This window comes from Filicampus tigris, chromosome 6 (genome assembly GCF_054856515.1).
Source record: "Filicampus tigris isolate MCC_2025a chromosome 6, RoL_Ftig_1.0, whole genome shotgun sequence".
Taxonomy (NCBI): Eukaryota; Metazoa; Chordata; class Actinopteri; order Syngnathiformes; family Syngnathidae; genus Filicampus; species Filicampus tigris.
In genome coordinates this window covers 23,561,794-23,588,703 of record NC_141222.1, presented here as the reverse complement: position 1 = coordinate 23,588,703, position 26,910 = coordinate 23,561,794, and the positions used below count along the sequence as shown (strand labels likewise).

Genomic DNA, 26,910 nt, shown 5'->3' with positions numbered 1-26,910 from the left:
TCTCTTCTGTTTTTCCTTGCTTTCCTCATTTAACAAACTTTAATTTGCATTCTGTAATATCATCTTCCTTTCCTCTCTTCATCCCATTGCTTTTGCCACTTTACCTTAATTTTACGATATTAGCTTTCATATGTAAATTTAATTGAACTCTGACTCTGTGTTAACATGCCTTGCACCCCCTTTATCCCCTTTGTCTGCTAACTGATAACCCCCCCAGGTTACTCTTTTTGCTACTTCTGTATTAAATACTGGACTGACAAATGCTACTCCTATTTGACCTGTTTCAGTCCTCGACTTGTTAGCGTAAATCTTAATGTAACCACAGTAATTGTCTATGTATTATTGATGTACAGTATTTTTGCTATTTTGTGTGACCCCATGAACACAATGTTATGCAGCGGTGCACTTTCAACACTTTGAACAATTTCATAGACAAACAATACTATTTATCTGTAAAGATATATATTGTATTGTATTTTCATAGTGGACAGTTGTGGGGGTGAATTATTTTTCTTTTTCCGAGAGGGGCTTAACAGAAAAGCGCTGGAATACATACATGTGTTTTTACAGTTTATACAGTATATAATTTATTTATTTATGGGTTACAATGTCAGCCAGGGTTGACTCAGGGCTCTTTATGATTCAGAAATTCTCGTAGACAGACTCAAATACCACTTCCTCTTGCGCTTGCTTGCTTTCTTCCCCCTGAGGAGAGAAATTGAAGTTTGTTTATCTTGTCTTACATGTATGTGATAAGGCAGTTAAGCGTCCACACCAACCGGTTTCTGGCTGGTTTTTGGCTTGAGAGGAGGCTTCCTCTGCTGTGACTCTGTGCTGACAGCTGAGCGGTCAAGCACATCATAAATGGACCGTGGTCGTGGCTCAAGACTCTAAAACATTGTTTCTTATCAGTTGAAAAGAGATAAGCGACAACAATAATGACATGAATGTGCCTACACTCACGGGCGTACTTACAGCATAGAGGGATGTGGAAGAAGCTATTATTACATCCTCAGGTTTTTCTGATTGCGTTCGCTCTTTGTTCTGCTTTCGATCGGTCCTTGGATTGCCACACACGGGGATTTGTTTTTTCTAACATTTGAAGGGAAAAAACACACTTTTGCAACAAAATAAATTAATAAATAGATGAACAACTCCAAAGATTTGCAAAGTCGTATTGTAGACCTTTTAAAATTGTGGCCTGTTGACTAGTAGTAGCCACGGGTGATGGGGTTGAATTTAACTTCAGACACAATTATTTGGCTTTATTGATAAGAATGTAAGACAAACACTGCTCAGCTGAATGTGTCAAACAGCTCCGTTATTGCAACGTGCTACACTACTACGGCAGGTGAGGGACATCTTACCCAAGTTCCTCTGAAGACATACACAGAGCTGAGCACACTAAAAACCAGCAACACGCCGCTGAAGAAGGCCACCACTATGAAGTCTGTGTAGTCCGCCATAGCGACATCCCTGTAGCCTTCATCTGCAAGAACACAACTTTCATGACATATTTAGAAGACAGATTTACAGTACGTGGATTATAATGCAAGCAGAAAAAAAAAGTTACATTTTTACCAATGATTGCATGATTGCTTTACTTTATTCATGACATTAAATAACTGACACAATTAAAGAGAAATCAACCCAAACATATTTTTTTTCAAGGATAAACACGGCATTCTGATGCGTTTGTGGAATATGTGTCAAGCAGCAAAATCCACCCCTTTTTCGCCATCTCAGGGGCCGGCCATTTTGTCACTTGTCGACTGAAAATGACATCACACCTGCTCATGGATCAGGTAACGACCAATCACAGCTCAGCTTCAGTAAACAGGTCAGCTGTGATTGGTCGTTACCTGAGCCCTGAGCAATTGTGATGTCACTTTCAGTCGACAGAAGTGACAAAATGGCCGCACCCAGAGATGGCTAAAAACAAGTGCATTAACTCTTATTCCACAAACACAATATTAATCAGAATGCCGTTTTTCAACTAGTGGGCCTGCATAGCACAAATTCTTGAAAAAAATATGTTTGGGTTGACTTCCGCTTTAAGAAGGTAGATTGTATTGGATCTCATTAGATGGAGCAGGTGTACTTTACCCTCAGTGTTACGTTCATAATCCCTCCAAGGCAAGACAGTAATTATTTAACAATGGTAACAACAACAACAACAACAAAAGTTATTTTGGTCAGTTAAGGGAACAAAACAGTCCAGTGAAATTGGCGAGAAACCCGCTCCTGCCACAACTCTGATTTACATCAGAACATTCCATGCTGGGAAAAAAAGGCCTCTTCTGTCGCGTGCTTTCCATTGTCTGCCCTTGTGGATATAAAGTAGCTTTCAGGCAAATGCCACGCCATTTGCTCAGTTAAAAGGGTTTAATGTCTGGCATACTTTACGATCCGTGAAGCTATGTTCTGTCAATTCTGTCTATGTGAACAATTAAGGCATTGTTCTGTCTTTTCCCAGTGACTGTGCTTCTTAGGTATGACTTAAATAAATGAACCAGATTCAATATGCAACTTGCCCGTTTTGCATATCGGCTGTCACCAAGCAAAAGAAACAGAATGACAAAAGCAAACAAACGCCAAAGAAAAAGTTGCCCTTTATTGAAGATTCATTCCAGTTGTTATGTGTGCATTTATTATCATGAAACCCTGAATGTGGGTGGTATGATAAACAATGACTTCACAGCCATGTTCAGAGTTTTGTAAGATTGACCTGACAACTACTGGCTTGTGAAAAGTGCAGGTGTGGTGACTAAACCATCCAACAGTTAAACGCACATTTTACCACTTGTGCAGTGTAGCTTCATGTAAACAAGTGACAACGGCATGTTCTTTCTTTCACTTATCTGTACTCACCTCTCAGTCGTAGAAAGCAGTACGCTTTGGCCACCTTATACTGGCAATAATATTCTCCTGAACTCATTAGCTTTTTCAGTTGAAGCACGGCCTTTTTGGTCACTGCATGGTCTCGAGTTGCATGAACTTCGTGTTTAAAAATTAGCTGGTTGTAGGGGTCAAAGCACCTCAATAAGTCTTCACTTTGGTTTGCCGGGATGGTCAGCTCATAATGAACGTAGAGATCTTCATCCGTGAAAGCCACAAAGGCGGTGTCGAAAAATATTAATCCTGTGGGCACAAAGCAAAATACAACATACATGTATAATATTATATATGATGTATATTTGTGGGTGGCTTACTCGGATCCCCTGTCCCTGCGCATAAAGGAAGGAGCATTTTGAAAATCCAAATCAGCGCAGGAAAAAGATGACGGTGTTGTTGTGATGCCATGTTTTTAAAAATTGTTCGCGCTCCTCTATTTATCCTCTTCTTTTCAGCTAGCCGGTGTTATTAAACTAACAAATGGGACTTCCTGTTTCTGGCACGTGCACTTCCTCAAAATATGAGTCGCTCTATGGGAACTCATAGGGGACAGGAAATAGACTTCATGATGTTGATCATTTTAAAGCATTTCACTTCGCAAAAATGCAGGAAATGAATACTAAACCATTCTGAGCAACTGTGCATCAAGGGGCCTATTTTGACCCCCGGCGCAAGTCTAGAGCAAAGCACAGTAGTACTGTGCGCATGAGTGGAATTTTCTTTCCTTTGATATTTCTCAAGGCTAGCACAGATAGAAGGGGGAGTTTGCGCCGTTGTGGGAGGGAACCCAGCCGACTCGCCAATCGTAGTGGCATGCCTCATTTGCATTAAAATCAAGGCGGTGGAATCGCACACCCCTGACACACATTGCGGAAACAGAAATAGCCTTGCTGAGTTCTGTGTATAAAATTGCCGTGCGGAAAGGCCGTTCATACAGGTAAACTGCAAGATCTCCCCTTGTGGATGATGTAGTTGGCCACGCGTGGAAACTGCCTTGTGCCATGTGGTCAGGGGGCTTCTATTACAATATTTTAATATGATAATGATTATATGTTCAACGAATTGATTTCTACAATGATTCAGAGGGATTTCCCACACTGTCATATTTATGAACGAAATATGGTTACATCCACCAAACATGTCCGCAGAGAGAAAAATCGGTCTATCTGTGCCTCGATCAAATACGCCAAAGTCACGTTTACATGACCTGTGCTTCCATTTAGGCTTGCTAAAAATGTGTCTAATTTTTCAACAAATTGGCAGGTGTGCCGGGGGAGTATAATAGAAAATGCCCTTGGTCTGCCGAATTGCCTAGCAACGCGCAGCGCGGTCAAACAAATTCACAAAAACGCTAAACTAGACTTGCCCTGGCAGTACAGAGTACAGTCTACTTTCTATGACAAATTATCAGGTGCGTCGGGGGTGCGGTGTGTTTTTCTGAGAGAGGATAAGCACTGTATAAATCACAGCAATCAAAGTCAAGGCTGGGGGGGCACATCCGGCCCGCCAAAGTACTCTAAATCATGGGGGTCTACTTCATGTTCCTCACTAAAACCGGTATCAAGTACAGTTTCTAAAAGAAGTTACTACATGTAGTGGAGAAAATACAGCTTGTTACTTGTACCCACCTTTGAGACACACTGCGGATGTGTGTGTGTGTGTCTGTGAAGAATTCCACACAGGGTGACAAATGGCCTGTCACTAACGCAGACCAGCTGTGAACCGTGGCAAGATTCCGTCACCACAACCATTTTCTTTGAGGCGTGGAAGTGCGTTCCTGCCTTTTCTCTTTTCCTTTCCTCCAGTGACATTGTGCTCCTCTTTGTAGGTTGATATTCCACTTGACTCTTTCCACTAAATTTCTCTGTGGACGTGTGTGTGTGTGTGTGTGTGTTGGTGGCCAACTGTGATCTCACCTCAGCCTGAACACCACGAAAACACACACAAACACACACATCAAACGCTTCAGTAACATCTGGCTGCCAGTTAGATGCGAATTAGTCATGCAATTTTATACTACACATCAACTGTGCAAAACATGAACACCCTGAAAAGGCTTGAACAGAAACGTCACAACTTAAAATCTTATTAGGTCTTACTCTCTTACTTTGGTCTCTCCACATTAGCAAAAACAGAGCCTACTTTATGGCGTAAGTTCATTCTTCATTTATGAATGATGTCAACTTGACCACATTATAGCCAGGACTGAGATTTATATAACATCAATTATGGCTATCATCACATTTTCTCTGTCACCATCACTGGCACGGATCTAGGGTGACATTACATAAACACACAAAAAGTCAAATAAAAAGCAAAACTTCCTTTCAATGCTCACGGATCTGAAGACTTTGGAGATTTGTCAATTAAGCCCCTTTTTGAGGCATAGGCTTTTAAAGAGACAATGTGTAGAATGTTTTATTTTTCAGTGATCATTCATTTTTAAAAATCCAATATTCGTTTCAACAATATGCAAAAAATATGCTGTATCATATAAATGTAATTATTTAGATATAATCGTAGGTTAAGTAATCTCTAAAATGATATTACATGTAATACCCGACCTCCCCTACAGGAGGCTGCCATGTTTCGCTGCCATCTTCGTGCTACGGATAGTCGAAGGAGACGAACTTAGTGAACGTAGTCCCTAAGCATCATGTCTACTGCATGTGTTACAAATGCATTGCACTTACTTCATGACTTGAGGGAATACTAGACGTAGATAGTGATGACATTTTTCTTGCACCTCTGCTGAAGAAACTCTTGGTAGGCTTGTGACGCGTGGGCTCTCGGAGGCACCGTAGTGCGCGTGCTTCAAAATGCACGCGCTTCCGTTTTAGATCATTGCATTCTATTAGTTGACCACTAGATGGCCCTCAATTCTACACATTGTCCTTTTAAAGACATTTTGGTTAGATTCCAAACTGTCCATCAGACATTATTCCTATTGAGCTGCCCGGCTATGGCGTCGTAATGAACTAGTTCAAAAATAAATGTTGTATATTTCTTTGTGAAGGTTGATTTTAAAAATGATTTAATTTAATGTTAATATGAACGGATATGCTAACATTACACATTTTTTCACCAGTTTTAATTTTAATAATTTAATTTTGTAATTAAAACAACATATACCAAGGCCGCACAAGCGGCAGCTTATTAAAACAATACAATTTACAGCTTTATAAAAGGCATTAAAGTCATAGCACAATTGAGTTAGCATGTTGGTGTGAACAACCATTACCGGTAATTGCAATGTTAGAAATGCTATTTCTTTTGTAAGCGTATGCAAATTGTCGATGCTGGGGGACACCAAATAATATCTGTGACATTGGCAAGGACGGTGGGTATTGTCTTCAGTGGCTCTGTTCTTCCATAGAAGGAGGTGCGGTAAGTTAATAAGATGAGGATGGTCTCAGTGATCGTTACGTAGAGAGAGGGAGTGAAAGTTGGGAGGCCTCAGCAGAAACGTTTTCCAAGCATAATTGAAGCCGCTCATGAAAAGAAAGGAAGGCAAGGAATTGAAAGACGGAGGGAAAACAAAGGAAAGAAACGATAATTTGATGAGAAATTGTGAGTATGTCTTCTTATCTTTCTTAACAGCATCAGAACCCGAGCTCACTCCTGGCTGCAAATGTGTTACATACAGAACGAACGCATTTATATGTATTAATCTGCAAGGCAAACATTTGAAGAAGGCACATGCAGATGTGACGATGTTTTGGCCAGATATGAAACATTCTGCCCCAGATGACTGTTTACCTCTCGTTTTCACTCTATTTTCTCTTCACCTTCATGACGTATTTCTATAAATCCGTTCTAATACCTAAACAGTGAGTCAGTGGCTTACTATGATCCAGTGTGATTAACACTCCATGTTATGAGGATTCATGCACTACCTTCTGCAGATGTGCAGTGATTTTTTGTTGTTGTTGCTGTTGCCGAATTGAGCTCAATGAAAGGGTCACAATATTACAAACAGTTTTCAGTGTGATGCGCTCCAGCTGCAAAACACTGCAAACAACAACGTACCAAATGGAAATGATGAACACCTTTCTGACAGTGTCAATCAAAAGCGAGCATTATCTTCTTTGTGAAGGATGATACAGGTACTCCTGTGTTACATCACGTTAGATTGCGTTGCTGGGCCTAATATTATGGACATTATGGTCAAACTACAATCCGCAAGGATTGAACTTCAAGAAAATGACCATATTTCCTCCTATTGACTCGCTCTAATAGATGCCATGCTCCAATTTCTTGCTGGGTGAGTCATCCACTTGAACAAGTTGAGTGAGAGCAGATATGCTGTAAAACAAGGGGGAATAATGATATATTTGTCAGTACTGTGTTATCAATGAAATTCTGACTATGAATATAATATCACGACAAACATTCACTGGTGATGCAGAGGTTTAATTCACTTGCCTTCCTCTCAGTTTCATTGTGAATGTGAATGGTGGTCTGTTTGTCAATTTGTGATTGACTGGCGACCAGTCCAGGGTTTTTTTCTTTCCCCCTAAATCATCTGGGATTAACTCCGGTTCACACTCATTAAGTTGATTTGATTCATACGAAACCTGCTCTGCTCTTTTGCTTTCATCTCTCGAAGTCTACTGTCTGCCGGTCATGAATCCTCACTTGCTGTTGATGGTGCTGATGGTGGATGCCATGGCAACAGGGGCCCATTCAAATACGGCGGAGAACGAAATGGATTATGGACACTGGAACTACAGAGAAGGAGGTAAAACATCACCAAAACAAGTCAGATTGAGTGTTTTTAGGGAGATGTAATTATCTTCAAGTCCAAGTGTGTGTTTGTGTCAGCCGACAGAGTGAATGTGGCGTCAGTGCGCAGTTTGACCAAAGTTTTGGATGCGTGGGGGAAAGGTATTTTCAAGGAAATCAAGACTTTGCTGCATTCCAAACCCACCACACTGCTCCCTGACTACTCCAGGTAATTTTAAATCCCAGAACCCCCAGTGGGCTGATTTAAAAAAATATAATACAATGGTTCATAGGGTTTGACGCTCCCGCACTTCACATATTTATGAATACAATACTGTACGTCGGACATGGACTACACGTCAGCGGAGCTTGGAATGTGCCGTTCGCGGCCCGATCGAATTCACCGAAATCGCATTAGAACAGCTGCTCAAGTATTCAGACGTGGTCTGAGCATACATAAGTTTCGACCGATTATCACTCCGCCAGGCACGTCTCCAAGAACAGACTCTCGCTGCACTAGAACACCCAGCATGGCACAGTTTGGTCTGCCAAATTGGCAAACACATGCAGCGAGTTGTGAGCTGATACAAAAATCAGGAGACAATCATTTGCACCACGGCACAGCTGCAACCATCTATGAAGATAGAGTCCTAAAGTGTAAATTGTCCATAAGTGTGAATGGTTGCTTGTGTATGTGCACTGGCCACAGTATTTCATGGTTCAGGGTTAACACGAGGATGGAGTTAGGACCCGAATAGAGGGAAGAAGGCAGGTGTGCTCGCAAAAAAAAAAAAAGAAAAAAGAAAAAACAGGCACTTTGGAAGAATCACAAAAACAAAAGTCCAAAAACAAGACTCGAAGGAACAAACCAAAATTGGGGGTAAACTAAAGGTAACAACACCGAACTCCAGGAAGACATGACTCAGCGACAGGAACAGATGCAGCAAACACAAACAATGGACGGACCAAGACAGAAATAAAACAGAAAACTAAATACAAGCCAACTGACAAAAATGAGGAACACCTGGACAAACCATGAGTGGCTGAACGAGCCGATTGGAAGACACGTGGTTGGCAATCACAAGTGGAAACATGACACCTAACAAACACGACAAGACAAGAAGCACGAGAAAAGAAGACAGAACATGAAACCAAACCAAACACTTCCCGAAACAAAAACACTGATGATGACACACTGGACCCATCCTCTCTCCCAAAATCAGATGGTATATTCTTGAACTGACCTCAAACTCTAATGAGGAGAGTTGCTATTGAAAATGAACGAATATTCACTTAGTATATTGGTTCACATAGCTGACTTCAGTTGGATCCACTCCAACTCAGAGATCAAAACTGCCCTGGTACCGACTCCAGGAGTGTAGACCCCCCCTGGACGGCAAAAGCGTTTAATCTGACCTGCCGGGCATTTATAAAAATCAAACCTCAGAGCAACGATTATTTCACCCATCTCGGCTCTTCTTTCTGCAGGGTGCGTCCTCTATCGGAAACTATCAACGACCTGTTCAGAGAAGTCTCCATGCTGCGTCAGCGTATCACAGAGCTCTCCCATCGCCTAGCAACCGTGGAACCGTTCCTCCGTCGCCATGGCTACGGCGAGGAGAGGCTCGGGGATGACCTGTCTTTGGCGCGTCAGAGGCTGACAGGTGAGGAGGCGAGCCTGGCCCGCCACAAAACAAGCCCAAAGAGGGCGAGCCGGCTGGTGACGAGGCGGCGGGTGAAGGTGTCCAACGACGACGACGGGACAGTCGTGCACAGTGACAGCTCGTGTCCAAATTGTGGAAAAGTTTGAGAATTTCCAAACATGTTTTAGTTTTATGATGTCATTGTATTATTTTCAGAAGTATTGACCCTGCTCATCCTGCAAAATAAATGGTCTCATATCTTCATAAAGAACCTCGTGATATAATTTCAATTTTGTTTCATTACAACTGTTTACTCAACCGGAAGTACACAAACATTTAGAGCTGTCTAATTTTGTGGTTACTAATCCATGACAATACGGTTTAGACAACAGCATTATTGCTCTGGCTATGGATATGTTTCATATTCAGTTGTAGCAGTCTGGATAGGAAAGGAATAAAGTTGATTAATAAATTGAATTGATGAACTCATCTGACCTGTCTGCTTTTTGTGTATGACAATATAACAAAATGAAATCGGAATTGTACAAAGCAATTTACCAATAGCATGGGTTCAGTTCACACTCAGTGATGGGGTGAATGTGAGCGTGAATGCTTTCTTGAAGACCTGTCCAGGGTGTAGTCTGCCTTTCGCTCAAAGTCAGCCGCGATAGGCTCCAGGTTCTTGAAGCCATAATTAGGACAACAGGTATTAAAAATGGAAGAATAAATATTTTATGGGAAAAAAACGACACGTCATTTAACTCTCCTGTCAAGATTCTAGCTTTTGCAAAACGGATGGATGAATGTTAAAAAAAATAAGAGTGAAATAAAATCTAAAAAAGTGACCTACAATTGACATTTGACCAGTCTAGGGTGTAATCTGCCTTTCAACTGTGACTCAAAGAAAATGTTTTTGAATCCTACTAAATCAAAAATCATGATTTCACAGATTAATCCAGATTGGAGCCTTTGCTATGCCACATGTTGCCACAAGGTGGCAGCGATCACTTGGAAAGTAGCCACAAGCATTGACGAGCAAGTTTTGACACCAGGACAGGTTGCGCCACAGGAGAGTTCTTTAAACTGCTTTGGACTAAGATACTTGAAAACATCTTGGCGAGAATTGTGTTCTCATCGCATTTTAATACATACTCTTCAATATTGTGAAGTGAGCTCTTGTCAGGTGTGGCGCAGGAACTTATCCAATGTCAATTATTTTGAAGGAAAACCTTTTTTTTCAGATTTTAAAAAGCGGTTTTAACAGGCAAAACAACCAATTGGTCTATCAATAGATGACATAAGGTACATAATTATATCTATATATATATATATATATATTAATTAATTATAATTGAGATTTTTTTTTCCTGATGTGAAATATGCGCCTTTGCTCAATAAACGTTGGAGAACACTCTTCTATCTTGACATATTCAGCAGGCGCCTATTTTCTGTTTATACTATGAAAGTGGAAACACACACGCACGCACACACAACCTGTGGTCTCCATAAAACTTTTGTCACGGCAAGCCTTTCCCCTCTAACTCCGCATTTCCACTCGTGGCCCATTTCTTACCTTCTTTCTTTTAAAATGTGCCCCTTTCTACGCTACACGTCCTCATGTATTAACCCTTACATGATGCATGCAGCATCCTCATGCAGCAACCTCACTTCTTCCTCCTCCTCTCTCTCCTGTGCGCACTGACACATGTGGGCGTTAAGATCAGGCTGTGCTTTCCATTTTGGTTTTGCTATTGTCAATGCATTGTTGCATCCGATCCAGTTAAGATGCTGTGGGAATACTGTTTAAATCTCTCTTTCTCTCCACCGCCCTCCACCACTTCCACTGCCATCTCTGGAAAAAGAGCCAGTTGCTAGGTAACAGTTAATTGTCAAGAAGTAGTTACATGTGTTGCAATGCACGCCGAGCTTGTCGGCCTGATGATGTTGGGAGAGAACAAGTGATCAGAATAAGACGCTCATGGAGAGATTGCTACTTCAAAAAAAAAAAAAAAAAAAGTAAACTGATAAGGGATTAGTTCGGTGAGCGTGTTGGGCGCCAGTAGATGTAAAGATCTGCCCACATAAAGGAGGCATTGACACACGTTAAAACCTGCTGCTTCTTTATATATCCCCTGTTGCTGGACAAGGCTTTCAGAAGAAAGAACATCAGAGGAACAAGGGGGTGTTTTTGGAGCGCTACGATGTCAGCATCGTTTCCCTCGATATGTATTTTTTACAACGGTATTACAAATTCTGAAACTGTACTGTATTTTTGAGGTTAGGGTTAATTATATCTAATCTCACTTGGTTTTGGATGAATAACAAAAGAAAAAGAGGTATGGATTGGATTTATAAAACAAACATATCGTGACCCTACTAATTTCTTTGGTATTTGAATGGACACGAATAGTTAGAAACGAGGGTTTGCGCCATTGTGGGAGTGAACACGGCCGAATTGAATCTGCTCCAATCGAAGCGGCTCTTCTCATTCGCTTTAAATTCAGTGCAGGAGATGCATGCGGTCAAGATGGTGGAGGCATATACACACTCACAGGAGTCCATGCAGGATATCAACGCGTGCAAAGTACATTTATAAGGAACAGCTAAAAGATCTCCACTTGCTGATAACGTGTTCATGTGTGACTACGCACACTCACGCTCTCCTCCCCTAACACAAACAGCTGTTCTGCAGCCAGGGCAGAGGGTGCTTTTAAAATAAATTAAATATGGTAATAGAAATAGCAATGTGTTCAATTAATTGTTTTCTACAATGGTTCAGAGAGTCTGATGCATGCTGTTGTCATATTTATGCCGGACATATACAATACAATATAATATTATTTGTATAGTGTATGGTGAAATCCACCACACACGTCCGTGGAGAACAGAAATCTGTCTGCCTTCACTTTGATCTAATCCACCAAAATCGTGTTACACTACCTGCGCCACAACTTAGACCTGCTTTTATCTGGTCTAAAGATTAGTCTATTTTCTGCCACCAAATTGTCAGATGTACAGGGAGGGGGAGTGTACAAGAAAATGCCCTCGATTCGCCGGAGCGCCCAACATGGCGTGGCCAAATTCCCAACAACGAAAAAGGAAGTTTGCACCTGCACAAATATCAAGAGGCGGCAGTTTTTACACACATGCGCTGTGTGGAAAAATAGAGCTCATCATATTTAAACATGAATGGTGACACGCATGTACTTTGAGTATCACATTAAAATTATACTTACTCATCATCATCTGAGATACTGTAGACACATCCAAATCAAGAAAACAAAGACTTCACCAGAAGTCCATACCCCAGACCTAAATTCAATTTAAAAAAACCCAAAAAATAACAGTGGGGGTAGTGCCAAATAACACATTTGGAGCAAGTTGAAACGTATCCCTTGTTGATATAATTCTACTCAAAGTAATTGAATTCTCATTATGATTATTAGCCTAAGCGGCTTCCAAATTAGGGTGTGCAAACAGCCTGCATTTTCCTATTTGTTTTTTTCTATTATTGTTTAAATGCTTTTATTTAAAATCATTTTATTGATTTGATGTACAGTTCAGTTCATATTATGTAATTATACATTTCATTATAAGTTTTGAAAATATGTATTGGTCTCATTTTTGTTTTACATAAAAACTTACTAGGGGTGTGTACACTTTTCATATCCATTGTACAGCTATATTAAGGAGCATGAATATTAACAAAAATGCTATTTAGAAATAAAGTCAAAAATGGTGAAATGAGATGACAAGCATGTGTGAGATTTCACTTTTTTTTTTTTTTTTTATTATTAATACTCAACACTTTTATTCCAAAGAGACAGAAGAATAATATTTCTCAGCACTTATTTGCACATCGACTGTGTGTTTTAATCTCATTGTTCAAATATTACTAAATATTCCATCAAATCTGAAATACTTTCTTCACACAAGTAATTAATTTGCATACAAAAAAGTGAGGGTGAACAAGAGTTGGAGTCGTATGTACATTTTTTCACAATCTGTACAGCTCTGGGATGGTGTTTGATCGTCTGAGGCCCAAACAGAAGAGGAACAAAAGCGGAACGACATTGTGCTTCCCATGGACCGGTTGGTGCAGACGTTCTCCAAACTGAGCAAACGTGCACTTTCTGTCATTATAAACAATTGCACATTAACGTGTCCTGAAGTAGTTACAAAACAATTTTGCAAGGGGGCACCTACGAATCCAAAATTTATCCCAAATAGACCTTTTTCTTTTGCCATTTTGTACAATTTTTTTTTTATATCAAAAATCCATGAGTGCCTCTATTTACATGGAATTGTATAGTACACATATAAAAGAAGTGTGTATTCCTCACTCACGCTGTGTCTCGCACACACAGAGGTAATCAAGCTTACAAATTCAGGCACGTATGACAACAGAAATCATGTATTAAGATTTTTTTTCTTTTAAAAAGGAGAAAAAGAGGAAAAGTATGAAAAAGGCTTCTTCAGTGACTGTGAGCAAAATCCCCAAACTTGTTCAAGAACATTTAGCCAACACAACCATTAATCAATTTTGTAGAGCATTGAATGTCTTGGTGACTTGGCAGTATTCATTTTTAATTCTGGTGTTAGATTAGTGTTTTCTCTTGCAAGGACAAGCACGCGCACGCACACACACCTACACTAACACTGATCCAGTACCAATGACATTTCTAAAAGGTAAGCTTTTCGAAAACACTCAGTTGTTGGCCTAAAAGTTAAAATTGTAAAAACAGAAAGAAAGAAAAGTGTATTCATGCAAACGCTTATTATCATACATACTGACTTGTCAACCAAGGTTAATAAAGTTGCTGTCAATTTTGAAATGGGGTGGACAAGGAACCACTCACTTGATTGTGTGCGCCAAATGTAAATTTGCCATGAAAAAAATAGCATTTTGGAGGGATTCAATTAGTCCATCGGGAACGGGAATAATTTTCGAAAGTGACGTCACTCATGCAAAAATCAAAGGAAGTTGAACATGAAGATAAAAAAAAAAAAAAAAGAGGATTAAACATAGTGGAACTATCAAAGTCAAACTCCCTTTGATGTTGAATACTAAACTGGCAGATGAGGGAAGCTTTTATTTGTCCGAATGCATTTTGGGGAAATTAAACAATATTACTAGTAATATTTTAAGTAGCAAAAAAAGGACAAGTCACCGACATGAGCAAACTAATTAGCTCTGAGGGCTCTATTTTTTGTGAAATACATAAATCCTGCACTATGTTGGTCAGAGACTGGCGGATCTGGGAGAGGGAGGGCTGCACCCTTGCGGGAGTGGTCATGGCTGACTTTAATCACGGACAATCAAAGCGGCTTTTCTCAGTCTCAACATGGCGCTGCAAACAGCTGTGCTACCAAGGGGGAACTTGGACACCGCCATCCACACCTGATCGTTCGTGTGCCCGTCCCGTAGCTGTGCCGCCCACTGGGATGATTTAAAAAAACGTAATGGCTGGATTGTCACTCCGCCAGGCCCATCTTTAATGACACGCCCTATGCTGCGCCGCCACGCCGGGTTTGGCGAGAGCAGCCTGCCAAATTGGCAAACGTGCAGCGAGCCTTGCACTGGTCAGAAAATCAAGATCCGCTGGCCTTTACGTCCCGCTACAGATGTACTGTCAACAAAACACAGAGCCCCAATTGTGTTTTTTCCAGAAATGGAATCCCAACACTGGAAAGGGGACCAGTGTGACAGAGTGGATTGTTTGACTTTGGAAGTTCCACCGTACTAAAATTGGAACAATTTCACGATGGAAACTGCTCAAATTTTTAGGGGGGGAAAAAAAATATGGAAAAATATTGTTAACAGTTTCTACAAAGACATTGTTTTACCCCCCATTTTTTTTCATTTAAATGTGTCAAATTTATTCTCTAAGAGATGGATTGACTTCTTTACAGTTTTCTCAGGAAACTGGATTAGCGTCATATTTGGAGTACTGTAACAAAAAAAAAAAGCTTTTTTTTACAGTTTATAGCTGTACTCAAATTTTAGTCCTTTTGCAGAACAATTTTAAATCATGGCGTTATTCATGTATTTATTTTAAATCAAAATGTCAAAATATGTTTTTTTAAAAAAAATGTTATGGCTCACAACAATCCTCTGTTGGTCACTTAGGACCAAAAGAAATATTTTATAGAAGTAGAATTCTTCACATCACTCATTATGTTAGTTCACTCGAATGCAAATAAAGTAGGCCTTGTTATATCTTTAAATATAAAATAAAATTGCATGCAGAGCTGCTCACTCAGAGTGTATTTGGTCCTGAACACCACAAGTGCCATGGTCAGTGAATGTAAAAGCAGCGAGCAGGTGATCAGTTATGCTAAAATTAATCTGACGATATCAATAACAGTGTTGGTTTAGCGGCAGTGAGGAATGTTAATTTTTTTCTGGCACACTGCCTCATAAATCATAACTACCATTTTACCGTTTTGGGGCTTCAGTGTAAAAAAGGCTCTCTACTGCGACATTTCTCTATTTGTCTTTAGAAACAACGTCTGACATCTTAGTTTAACCTCGACTGCCTGAAACGTAATCGTCACAGCCTTCATTGTGACTCCTGCGATGAAAGTTCCAACAGATTTTTTTTTTTGCCCTGAACTTAAGGAACCAATCGTCTGGAGGTGAAACGTCAACAATAACCCTTTTAAGGCACATCCAGCTCGAAATGTGAGACTCATTTGGTGCTGCTGAGCAGAAAGCAAGAAAGCGAGATGGGAAGGGCAAATCAGTGTGATGATGTAGGCTTCCGCAGCTGAGAAAAGACCTTTGAAAAAAGTTAACCAATAAGTACATTGTACTTAGCAAGTCATGCCTTTTTGTCACATACACGTCACGATACGCAAAGGTTTTGAAAAGTAAACAAAGAAAGAAATCAATCAATCGAATATGAAGAAATAATTCATTTGCAAAGAAGAATCCAAAATGACAGGAGCACCCAAAAATATTCAAAGTGGTCCACGCGTCTCCCGTGGAGTCGGTACGCTAAGAAACAATCAACATCATACAAACACGACTTGAATAAATAAAATTGAAAAACAAACCAATCGTCTTGAAACACTTGAGTAATATTCAGTAATAATATTAACACTAATGGTACAATTATTGTTAATTTACCCTGTTACTTCAGCAGTGTTGATTTCGCATTCATGATTGTAATACCGTCGTGAAAGCAAACAATTTTCGTTTTGGAACAATGAGCTCATCCGGAGAGCAGCTCCTCCGTCTGTCTTTCCCTACCTCCTTCCCAGCACCGCAAGCCTCCCTTGCCGTTGACAACTCGCCGTCCGTGGGACTCGACCACAGTCTGGCGCCGAGCGGCCGCCGCGCTTCGTCCGCGCTGTCGCGTTATGAGAGCGAAACCCACTCGTGGCGTCGCCTTCCCTTCGCGCAAAGCGGGCCATTGCGCTGCGCTGTTTTTCCGTTCTCCGTTTTCCTCATTTGTCTTCACCCGCTTTGTCGCTTTCCCACGCCCCGCAAACAACCGCCCCCCCCCCCCCCCCCCGCCCAACCCCACCCGCCCCCCTTCAGACGTCCGACTCTATGCTGGAGAGCTTCTCATAGACGTGTCCGTTGCTCGCACCATTGAAGGGTCTTTGCCCCAAACCTAACGTGTCCCGGCTCCCGGGCATGAGCTTGTTGACCCCGAGGTGGTTGCCCATGGGACCGCCCACCCCTCCCAGACACAGATCTTTGGGGAACCTGGGGGCTACATTGGACATCACCCCGGCCGTGGCCGACGCAGGCAAATAAGAAGTCGCCCCCATGGAGCCCCGGAAGTCCCCTCCTCCTCGGCTGTTGTTGAGTAGCTGCTGCTGCTGTTGCTGCGTCTGTGGCTTTTTCATGTAGTACGGTTTGGCACCGTGTAAAAGACACTGGTCATCGCCGAAGGTTGGGATGAAGGGGTTCTGGTTCACCTTATCTGGGTAGAGAGATTTAGACAAGGAGTAAGTCCCGGCGCCTCTGCTCCCGCCACCGCCGCTCCCGCCTCCCATCGTAGCCCTGTCCCTGTCTCGTAGGTCTCGCTCGCCCACGGACCGCCGATGCAACCCACCTTCGCCTCCGCGAAACAGGCTAAAGGAGGAGCCTCCTTTAGCCCTATCGCCGCCTACTCCTCCAAACATGGGCGACTCTCTTTCCCCCGCGTACCTCTCGAACATCTGAGCGTAAGGGCTGGGGCCCTCCATGTAGCGGTCTTTGTCTTTAAGGCTGACGCTTCGGGGCTGGGCAAACTGTCCGCCGACGCCCCCGCCAACCCCACCCATACGACCTGAGCCCTCCCTCTGCAGGTCTACGAACGTGTCGTAAGAATGCTGCCTCCGTAGGACCCGCCCACCCGGCCCGAGCTTCCTGCTCTGAGTCGGCGTTTGGCCCGCTCCCATGTTGCTCTTGGCCGCGGCGAACACTACGTTGTTATCCTCGCTGATGTTGTAGAGGTTGCTCGGCTGAATCTTACACGAGTCGCAGCGCTTGCAGCTAGCGGAGCCGGGGCGAACGCCGCTCGCCCCGATTCCGCTAGCTGGGCACGAGCCCCCCGCCCCTCCGCCGTGGTGACACACACCGTGGCAGTTCCGACACTCCCAGTCACCTCCGGCTATGCCGCCTCCTCCCAGTCCGGGAACGCCCTTCTCCCAGCAGGTATGGGCCTGCTGCCCCGCCGACGCTGAGCCGAGCCCACCTTTCGAATCCTGCTTCCTGCATTTACCTTTGAGGAAGTCTTCCACGGGAACTAAGCTTTTGCAGATACCACCACCGCTACCGACGCCCACACCACTTCCTCCACTTCCACCCTCGTGCTCCCACTTGCCCTCCTTAGAGCGGAATTGCTCCGCGTAGAATTCCCTCAAGTTCTCTTTGTCTTTGCGGAATAAGTAAGGCGAAGCGTTACCCCCTCCTCGCTTCCGCTCCAGGGGAGGTGAGATGGTGCGGTGCGCCAGTGGCCCGTGAGGGAAGTGGTGGTGGACGGTGTGGTGGTGGGGTCTCCTCCTGAAGCCGCTCAGCTCTATCTCGTCCTGCTCCCGTCTGCACTTGGCCGAGGCCGGCCTCTTTTTCAGGCTGTCCCTGTACTGCTTATGCCGCTTGGCGTTGCCCTCCAGGTTGCCGTAGGTGACCGTGTGAGTGGAGATATCCGACACGTCGGAGCGGATGTTTCCATCGTCACCCCCCGAGCCGCCGCCCCCGCCCCCGCCTCCGCCGCAGTACCTCTCGTGACCCCCGATGAGCCCCGTGCTGGATGCACCTCCTTTGAACGAAAACCTCCCGTACACGTTGCTTCCCTTGAACCCAACTTGGTCGGAATCCGCAGGGGGGTGACCTGCGATCAGGTCGAACTTATTGGTATTCCTGTGAGTCATGGAGGGGCGGGGCTGGGTGGTGAAGATGGGTGCTACTCCTCCCCCTAAGCTTTCGCAATCGAACATGCCCCCTTCCAATGAGCTAGCGCTGCCTAAGCTACGCGGCCTATTCGGTGGGGGGCCGGACATACCCAAAGCCGAGACCGGGTGGTGATGCCGGTAATGGTCCTGGTACAAGTTGTTGTCCTTCAGGGGCAAATTCCCAAAAGTCCTCTCCACCTCGCTGATGTAGTCAGTGAACATGTTGTCCTCTTGTACGTAGGGCGGCGCCGACTTGCAGTCTGCAGGGTGCCCGACCAGGCTGCGTCGGTGCTCCTGAATGTCATAAATGGCTGATTCGCGGCCACCGTGGTTGTACTCCAGGGCGGCGTGCGGAGAGCCATTGACGCCCGGCACTGCAGTCATGTCTTTGGCGGTGCGCAGCAACCTCAAGATGTTCGAGTGGGTATTGTTCATGTTCTTCTTTATGCTCGATGAAGGTGAGTCTATGGTTGATTTGTTTTCCTCAATTTGTACTCCATGTATGCAGCTGTAGATACCCTGGAGTATGGAAGTGGCAAGTGAGCAGGCGGGTCAAGGGAGACGGGAAGGGTAAGAGAGATGAAGTGGGAGGAGAAGGAAGAAAAGTGAGAACAATAAAAGGTATGAGCAGGAAAAAAATGGAGTCTAGTACCAAAGGCTTCATAATTTAGACAGGGATTAGTGAAAGTGCCTGTCATGACTGCTTGGTTAAATCTTAATTCCTAAGAAGTGCAAGCAGTTGAGCGTGAAGTCAAGTGTAGGAGAGAATTTGCAGCTCTGTCGGGGCCATTTATACATCAGTTTTTGTTGAAATGTTTTTCTCACAAACGGGGATTTTCGCCATTCTTTTTGCATGTTCAGAACATGATGGAGGATGTTTTTTTTTTGGTAGAATGGGACTTCTGAAAATGACAATGGTTCCCATGTAAACACTTGAAACAGAAACCAATGCAAGTGTTTAATTTGGTTTTGGACAGCAGTAGTATCTGTCATGGTTCGGCAGTCAGCCAGCTGAGTTGTGGGCGTGTCCTTCGACGCCGCACTTGCTCTGCATCGCAATCAAGGATTTTAAAAGACAGCAGTGCCCAAAACCTGTTGTCGGATTATTCTACCTTGCTTGCTCTCGTTGCTCCAAGTGTGATTTTTTTGACCAAGATAACTTTGATTCTCCGGTTCGCGTCTTTTTTCCGAGTTTAGTGTTTTGTTTGTTTTTTTTCGTACGGCGTGCTTTGTTTGTTTCTTTTCAATTGGAGTTTTCCTGATCCCCGCGGTGGCAGGTAATTTTGCGTTCATCCTTTCCTCGCCTTGTTTTGCAAGCGTTGTCCGTTATCCCATTTTTCCTGGCGTGTTTCCAGCGACTTTTGTTGTACTTTGGATGGTAGTAAAATTTTGCCAGTACATTTTTGTTTGACAACTTCTCTCTGTCTCCGTTTGTGGAATCCACCCTTTCCCGGTTCCAATGGAACTGCAACAGTATCACGGAGAAAACGCTTCTCCACCAAAGTGCACATTTACTACACTGCTACCGTGTCCTCTCATTCAGTCTCATATACAATATTGAAGAGTAATCATGAATGGTTTTGGATTAGCTGCAGCTGTTGCGTATGCGTCTTTCAAAGGGATGTCGCCAACTACTGGCCTGGCATGCACATCACGCCACTAACCGGCAGACGTTTCACTTGGACAACTGGTTGCCTGCATGCAAAACAGTTTGAAAATGTTCCTGATAGTCCTGTTAACTACTCGCTGTCAAATCGGAGCTGTCAAAGGCTAGCAACCCACAAGCCAGAACCAGACGTCTTTCCTCAAAGGCATTTCACTATTTGCGAGTGAGCTATTGTAAGCGACAGAATGTACATGTATACGAGTAGTCTACATCGATCAGTAAAACCTGACATCGGCACAGTTTTCTTGATTCTTCCTGTGTCTGTTTTATCTCTGTTTCGGGGTGCTTGGGTGAACGGCATCTGCCCTAGTGGGAATGTTTGTTCTCTCTCAATATCTACGGCTACTATGGCTGCTTTGAAAAAGTTTTTTTCCCAGCCAACTCTGTCCTGCTAGTATTTCCATTTTTCACCCTTCATCGTTTTTGTCAGAAAAACCACGTATGGATGAAGACTACAGTAAACACATGTGTTTTTCAAAAGGGATATTAGGCAAGATGACCCACTAAAAATCAAATCTGGTTTAGAGCATACATAAAAGCCCATCAGGGAATACTCGAAAAATATCAGACTTTAAAAAGCAATCAAGGCCGATTTGTGTCTTCACACCGCAGACGGCCACCAGACAAAAGAAATTGTTCAAGTGCTTAATGCCAGTTCTGACTCGTAAGGTCATTATCAGGTCAGTGTGAGCGGGCGTTAAACAAAGTGACGATTAGAAACTACTTCAGCTTGCTCACAAACACCGGTGTCCTTTTGTTTGACAAACGATAGCTGAGACCATTTACGTGCAACAACCCTCTTGCTGAAAAAGGTAACATTATGCTAACGAATTACCTCTCAAATGACTATTTCTGGGGAACGAAACAGCCTGCAATAACACTAAGACACCTTGTTAAATGACCCGTCAAAGAAACACTGTAAAGTACTCGAAACTCTTCCGACAAACTTTTTTTTTTAGATCACTAGCTGCAAACGTACCACATAGCGAGCAAATTTCGTTTCAACGTTTACTTGATTAATCGTTCATTTCTGTCATGACCAGAAAGATCTGCCGTCATTTTTGTTCGGGAATGTGTGTAGTGCTCATATGTAGACATATTCTAACAGATATGTGAATTTTTCTTGAATTCTTTAGCTTCTAATCGTGTCTTTGTCACTTAAACGTATGGAGCCAGGGAGAAACATAAGTCTGAATTTAATAATAAAACTACAACGGCATCGAGTAGAGCACGAACCTGCCCCAAGGCAGAACAATAATGCTAGATGTTAGATGCTAGTGCTAGAATGCTTTCCACTGCCTTAGTGTGAAATTTGATACATAAGTGGATTAGTTCAAGTGGTTTTTAAATTTCTTTGGTGGGTTAGGTTTATATATTAGGGCTCTACCCCTAGGGCACTGATTTCACAAAACCTCTTTTTATATGTTTTTTTTTTTTTTCCAAAAAAGAGGATCTTTAAAAATATACATTTTTACTGCCCGAAGACAGCTGGGATAGGCTCCAGCACGCCCGCGACCCTTGTGAGGACAAGCGGTATCGATAATGGATGGATGGATTTTATACCCAAAAAAATCCAACTTTTTTTTTTTTTAAAATAAAATACCTTTTCAAATGTCTTGGTCACATTCCAATTTTCCTTTCACAATTGGAGCATCAGCCAGAAAAATAAATAAATAAATAAAATAAAATAAAATAAATAAATAAATATATATATATATATATATATATATATATATATATATATATACATATGGTTAGGTTTAAAAAGAAGAGGAAGAAAAAAAGGGGAAAATAGGTAGAATTAATCAAAAGGAAGGAAACAAGAAAAGAAAAAAAAAAGAAAAACGGGGAAGAGAAAAATAAATATTGAGAATTAAAAAAGAAAGTGTTGTGGGGGGGGGACCAATAAAATGGTACAGGATTTTGTGGAACCATTTAGGATGAAAATATGCATATCCCACTGAACAGAACGGTACTGCCTGGATTTTGCAATCAACTCAACTTGATCACTTGTCAAATCAAAACCTGCCAGCCAAGCCATCAGTGTATTTTCCCTGAGTGACGTGCTCCGTCTCAACCGCAGTCAGTAATCTCCACACAACTATTGCCGGGATCTCACTATCAGGTCGAGGTCAAATCCAAAATAACACACATGTACACTCACCCTGCTAATCGAGAAGGTGACCCCAGGCTTTCCGGAACACACGCCCATGAAACAGAAGCGCAGCTGCCAGTAGAACAAATGTTCACAGATGAAGGTGATAAGTGACAGAACCATGGCAGCCCCGAGCATGTAGAAGACCCCCGCCATGTTGTCCACATCCAGCTGACTGCTCATAACCTCGTTCTTCTCATTGTGGCAGATACCTGTCAGCCACAAAGCCTCGAACTCCTCCATCTCACCTGGAGAGAGGAGAAGAGATACAGTATGTTTGCGGGGAGTGATCGCAATATGTGAGATCTTCGGGGAGTTTTCCCTCAGGTGACTCCGCATGAAAGTGCGAGTGGGGAAGAAGGACATCTTTTTTCGGGTGGCTAGTTGTTGCCAAAAACAGCTCAGGTCTCATGTATGGGGAACAAATGTCACGTTGCATTATTTTAACCGAACGCCCCACAGAAAATCATCCTCATTAAGGATTGCTTATGCAAGCCTGATCATTCTTTGTTGAGAGGAAAAAAAAAAAACAATTGCCTACTGGCACTTGACAATCCTCCGGGAGGAAGTTTGCATGGTCATGTGAGAAGTATTTCCACCCTAAAATCTTATTTCCATATCCCTGGGGGCTGCCAAGGGGGGAGGACACGTCCAGAGAGATTTGCTGGATTTGCCCCCATGGTTTTTTTTTTGGAGTATGTGTGAGAGAGAGAGTGAAAGAGAGAGGGAGCAAGAGAGAAAGAGAGATGCCTTTGCTTGCCTAATACGATAATATTGTTTGTGCAAATGAGCATGAATGAGTCAATTTTAGAGAGGTGTTAATTTATTTAATCTGAGACCCTTTTATCTAATTGAACTGTCATTTGGATTACTTTGAGATGGATGGCTTTGCCATTTTTATCTTGAGCATGAATAAAATGAGTTTGCCTACACGTGCATCATAGCAACTAGAACTAGTGACTAGGTGACTTGGTTATCATGGGAAAACGGTCCATATGTCAGACATTACAGGCAGCTCTAGTGATTGGGAGGTCATGTGACATCTTCATTGCTCAGTCTAAGGGTTCTATTTTATTTCAAAAGAAATCCTGCATGGCCTATCTCGGTGCCGAGGCGGGTTATACTCAACGTTGGTAATTTCGCAGATGAGTGCAGGCTTGTGGACCTGTGACGGGGAGGACTGCGCCGCTGTGGGAGTGGTCACAGCCGACTTCAATCAAAGTGGCTCCTTTCATTCCTTTTAAATGCGGCGTGCTAGTCACGTACTAAAGTTTCGGCACGGCAGAAGGACATCTATACCGTGAAGTGGGCACTTGGAAACCGCCCCCACCCACGATCGGATGTGTGCCCCCCCCAAAATGCGCTACATTTCTCATTATCTATTAGAATGAATTTGCCGGATTTTGACTAAATTAGTTTCCATCCATCCAACCATCCAGTACCTATACCGCTTATCCTCACAAGGGCCGCGGGGCGTGCTGGAGCCTATCCCAGCAGTCTTCGGGCAGTAGGCCGGGGGACACCCTGAATTGGTTGCCAGCCAATCGCAGGGCACACAGAGACAAACAAACAACCGCACTCACAATCACACCTAGGGGCAATTAAGAGTGTCCAATCAACTTACCAAGCATGTTTTTTGGAATGTGGGAGGAAACCGGAGTACCCGGAGAAAACCCACGCAGGCACGGGGAGAACATGCAAACTCCACACAGGGAGGCCGGAGCCGGGATCGAACCCACGACCTCTGAACTGCGAGGCGGACGTGCTCAAATGAGTTTCCATAAAAGAGTGTTTTCATATCTGGTTCTCCTGCAGCTGCAGCTGCAAAGTAACGACGGTTACACTTTGCCGACCCGGCTCACAATGACTCGTAGCTGTGATGGCATCGCTGCCTTTTGGAATCTTCCAGCAGCTTGCCGTCGCAACTAAACATTTACGTACGCACCACGTATTGAAACGAGCGAGAACATATGGTCATTCGAGGCCTTACCGTCTCCAAACAACATGAGGATGGCAAGGTCCACAGCTCGTTTCCAGCCCGAGTCTTTCTGGATGGCGATGCCGTAACCAGTGGAGGCAAACACCTTGCCGCTGCCAATAGTGACCAGTTTGCAGCCCTCATCCCTTCCTGCCATGTAGTTAAGCACTGCAGCGTCATAGATGAAGGCGTCCAGTTTGCTGCCGAGCACAACAGAAAAGTGGACGAATGAAGCAAATGTTAACTTGTGTATACCTTTCTGCCCATCAATTTTCTACATCTTTTGGACTTATTACAGGTAGACCCTATCTGAATTTGGGGCAAGAAGGGGATGGCACCCCGGAGTGGTTGCCAGTCAATCGCAGGGCCTTATTTTTCTTTAATTGTAATTTTCATTACTATTGTTACACTATTCACTGATTGGCTGGGAGAAATCATAGGAATCTACTTGTAGTGAGAGTCAGTAGCTGAGCCAGAACGTGGCTAATGGGGGTGGGGGGTGGGGGTTGGGACCTGGAAAATTCAGGGTGGGCTTGAATATTTCTCACATTGAGCACAGTCCTCCTGTCCAAACACAACATATATTCAAATATTCAATATTCAGATCTTAGACACTCACATTTATGCCATTCTTAATATTCAATGAAATATATATATTTTTTTAAAAACGCAAATTAAAAAATAATTTAATAATAATCTAAAAATGTTTTTTTTTTTCCAAGTATCTCACTGGGTGGGCAGTCTGTCAATCTGGGTGGGCCTATGCACACCCAGGGCCACCCATAGCTCCGCCTCTGGTGATAGGTGTGGCCTTTCTACTTTGTTTTACTAACCAAACATGGTTGCTTTCAAAACAAGTCCCAAAATTCATCTGTTCCAATTGTTTTGTTAAATATTATGTTGAGGTCATATATGAACTTTAATTAGGTATTCCCAATTGAGGTGGCCCGAAACATTTTTGTGTTTTTATCAGGTGGCAAATTGTCAGGCACACATTTTCTTGCCAAAGGGCTTTCTGGTTAATTCTGTTGTAATAGACACGCGTATTCACTCTTTATTATTAGCTTCCTTGAATCTACTGATTTTATGACAACACTTTTTTGATACAGTGATTTAAATGTGGGTTTTGAACTTAAGCGATAATAGCAAATAATGATGACAAGATGGAGCCACTCCGTGAGCCTTCCTGATTTAACCAAATCAACTCTGAGTGATTTGACATCTCATTGACGAGACGCTTTCCAACTTGCCAGCTAACGATGCCTTTGGGCTCGAGCAATTCAGCATGATCTCGAGTGGAGGGTCACTGTCACATCAAATTTGCACTTTCAATATAAACACTGGGTGAGTTATTAGTTAGCTTTGAGAGGCAGTCACCGTAACTTCAGCTTGTTACTGTGCTTTATGTTAGTGCCCACCCACACTGCTCGGAACACTCGCTCTTTCTCTATCTTGCTCCTCTATGTCCTTCATCATTTTTTCCTCTGATTGCATCATTAGAGAAACTCTTTTTCTTTTCTCCTCCCTTTCATCCCCATGTTGGTCCCTCCATTCATCCTCCCCTCTGAAGCCGCTCCCCTGGCCCCTCCTCACCCGGTCTTGAGACTGTACAGGGCCTCGTCCACATTTTTCTGGTGGAAGCTAGTCATGTAGGTGTGCATGTCCCGGTAGTTGTTGCGGATGTTGCGCTCGGTGCTCCCGTTGGGCACGGTGCCAAAGCGGAACGGCGGTGAGAACTCGTTAGGCTTCTGGAACTGTTGTTGTTGAAGTGGGGGGGGTTGGGGGGCGGGGGGTGGGGGGTGGCGGGTGGGGGAGGTTTCCGGAAAAGAAACCGCAAAGAGAAAATGACAGAGGAGTGCTCGTTAGCATAGAAAAGGCACTGAGACGCATCAAATAGCCTTTAATGCACTGGTGAGCAAAGGACAGAACGATGCTTTGGGAAGCCTAAATTAGCTAAATGTTTGGAGCCGTGATAAGAAGGGCTGACGTACATGGGAAAATCTCAAGGACTAACACACTGTGTTAAAAAAAAATAAAAAAAATCAACTCTACAGTATTCTGCAGCTCATTAAACCAAGTTTACCCATTCCTAAAAAGCCTCGAAAATGAAGAATTGATCCATTTCAGCATCTGCTTTTAGAAATAGGTATGCCGCTTAATTCCTTTGACCAGTTTAAACTTCTTAATTGACAGTCTCAGCAAGGTTATTAAGAGTACAATATGTGAAGAGATGAAGAACAGTTCAGTAAAGGCGACAAACTCACATTTGAAAAAGGAAGAGTCCAGCATTGTCACATAAATCACCACTTACTATCAAAGCAAAGTACGGATTTTATTATGAAACTTGATTTTTATGTAATATGGAATATCAGCATCTGGGAAACAAATGACCTTTGTATCTAACTCTAACAGCAAAGACTGCATGTATTGTTTTTGTTTTACTCACAACTATTATTTG

The 26,910-nt window shown here is 43.0% G+C and overlaps 3 protein-coding genes across 10 annotated transcripts in view; 1 reads left to right on the top strand and 2 right to left on the bottom strand.

Moving 5' to 3' along the window:
• Positions 1-557: 557 nt before the first annotated feature.
• nfam1 (NFAT activating protein with ITAM motif 1) lies at positions 558-4,498 on the bottom strand. Its single transcript, XM_086033713.1, has 6 exons — positions 3,213-4,498; positions 2,872-3,141; positions 1,368-1,489; positions 976-1,092; positions 780-890; positions 558-705 (listed from the first exon to the last, which is right to left on the bottom strand). The coding sequence occupies exons 1-6, from the start codon at positions 3,301-3,303 to the stop codon at positions 643-645; spliced, it is 774 nt and encodes a 257-aa protein (XP_085889839.1). The 5' UTR covers positions 3,304-4,498; the 3' UTR covers positions 558-642.
• A 1,367-nt stretch (positions 4,499-5,865) lies between these two features.
• On the top strand, positions 5,866-9,661 carry LOC147146333 (uncharacterized). Of its 7 annotated transcripts, none has more exons than XM_086033877.1 (4): positions 5,866-6,138; positions 7,505-7,636; positions 7,720-7,849; positions 9,109-9,661. In XM_086033877.1, the coding sequence occupies exons 2-4, from the start codon at positions 7,522-7,524 to the stop codon at positions 9,428-9,430; spliced, it is 567 nt and encodes a 188-aa protein (XP_085890003.1). In that variant the 5' UTR covers positions 5,866-6,138; positions 7,505-7,521; the 3' UTR covers positions 9,431-9,661. The 7 variants fall into 7 exon arrangements, 6 of the variants coding, with proteins under 6 accessions (XP_085890003.1, XP_085890000.1, XP_085890001.1 ...); XM_086033874.1 differs by lacking the exon at positions 5,866-6,138 and adding an exon at positions 6,181-6,282; XM_086033875.1 differs by lacking the exon at positions 5,866-6,138 and adding an exon at positions 6,196-6,235.
• A 3,364-nt stretch (positions 9,662-13,025) lies between these two features.
• grin2bb (glutamate receptor, ionotropic, N-methyl D-aspartate 2B, genome duplicate b) overlaps positions 13,026-26,910 on the bottom strand; it is a 101,950-nt gene continuing 88,065 nt past the window's right edge. For both annotated transcript variants that reach the window (XM_086032871.1, XM_086032872.1), the window contains 4 exons: positions 26,046-26,206; positions 24,465-24,652; positions 22,484-22,722; positions 13,026-19,172 (listed from right to left, as the gene is read on the bottom strand). In XM_086032871.1, coding sequence (XP_085888997.1) covers positions 16,806-19,172; positions 22,484-22,722; positions 24,465-24,652; positions 26,046-26,206 — 2,955 coding nt within the window. In that variant the 3' untranslated portion in view covers positions 13,026-16,805. The remainder of the gene's footprint in view (positions 19,173-22,483; positions 22,723-24,464; positions 24,653-26,045; positions 26,207-26,910) is intronic.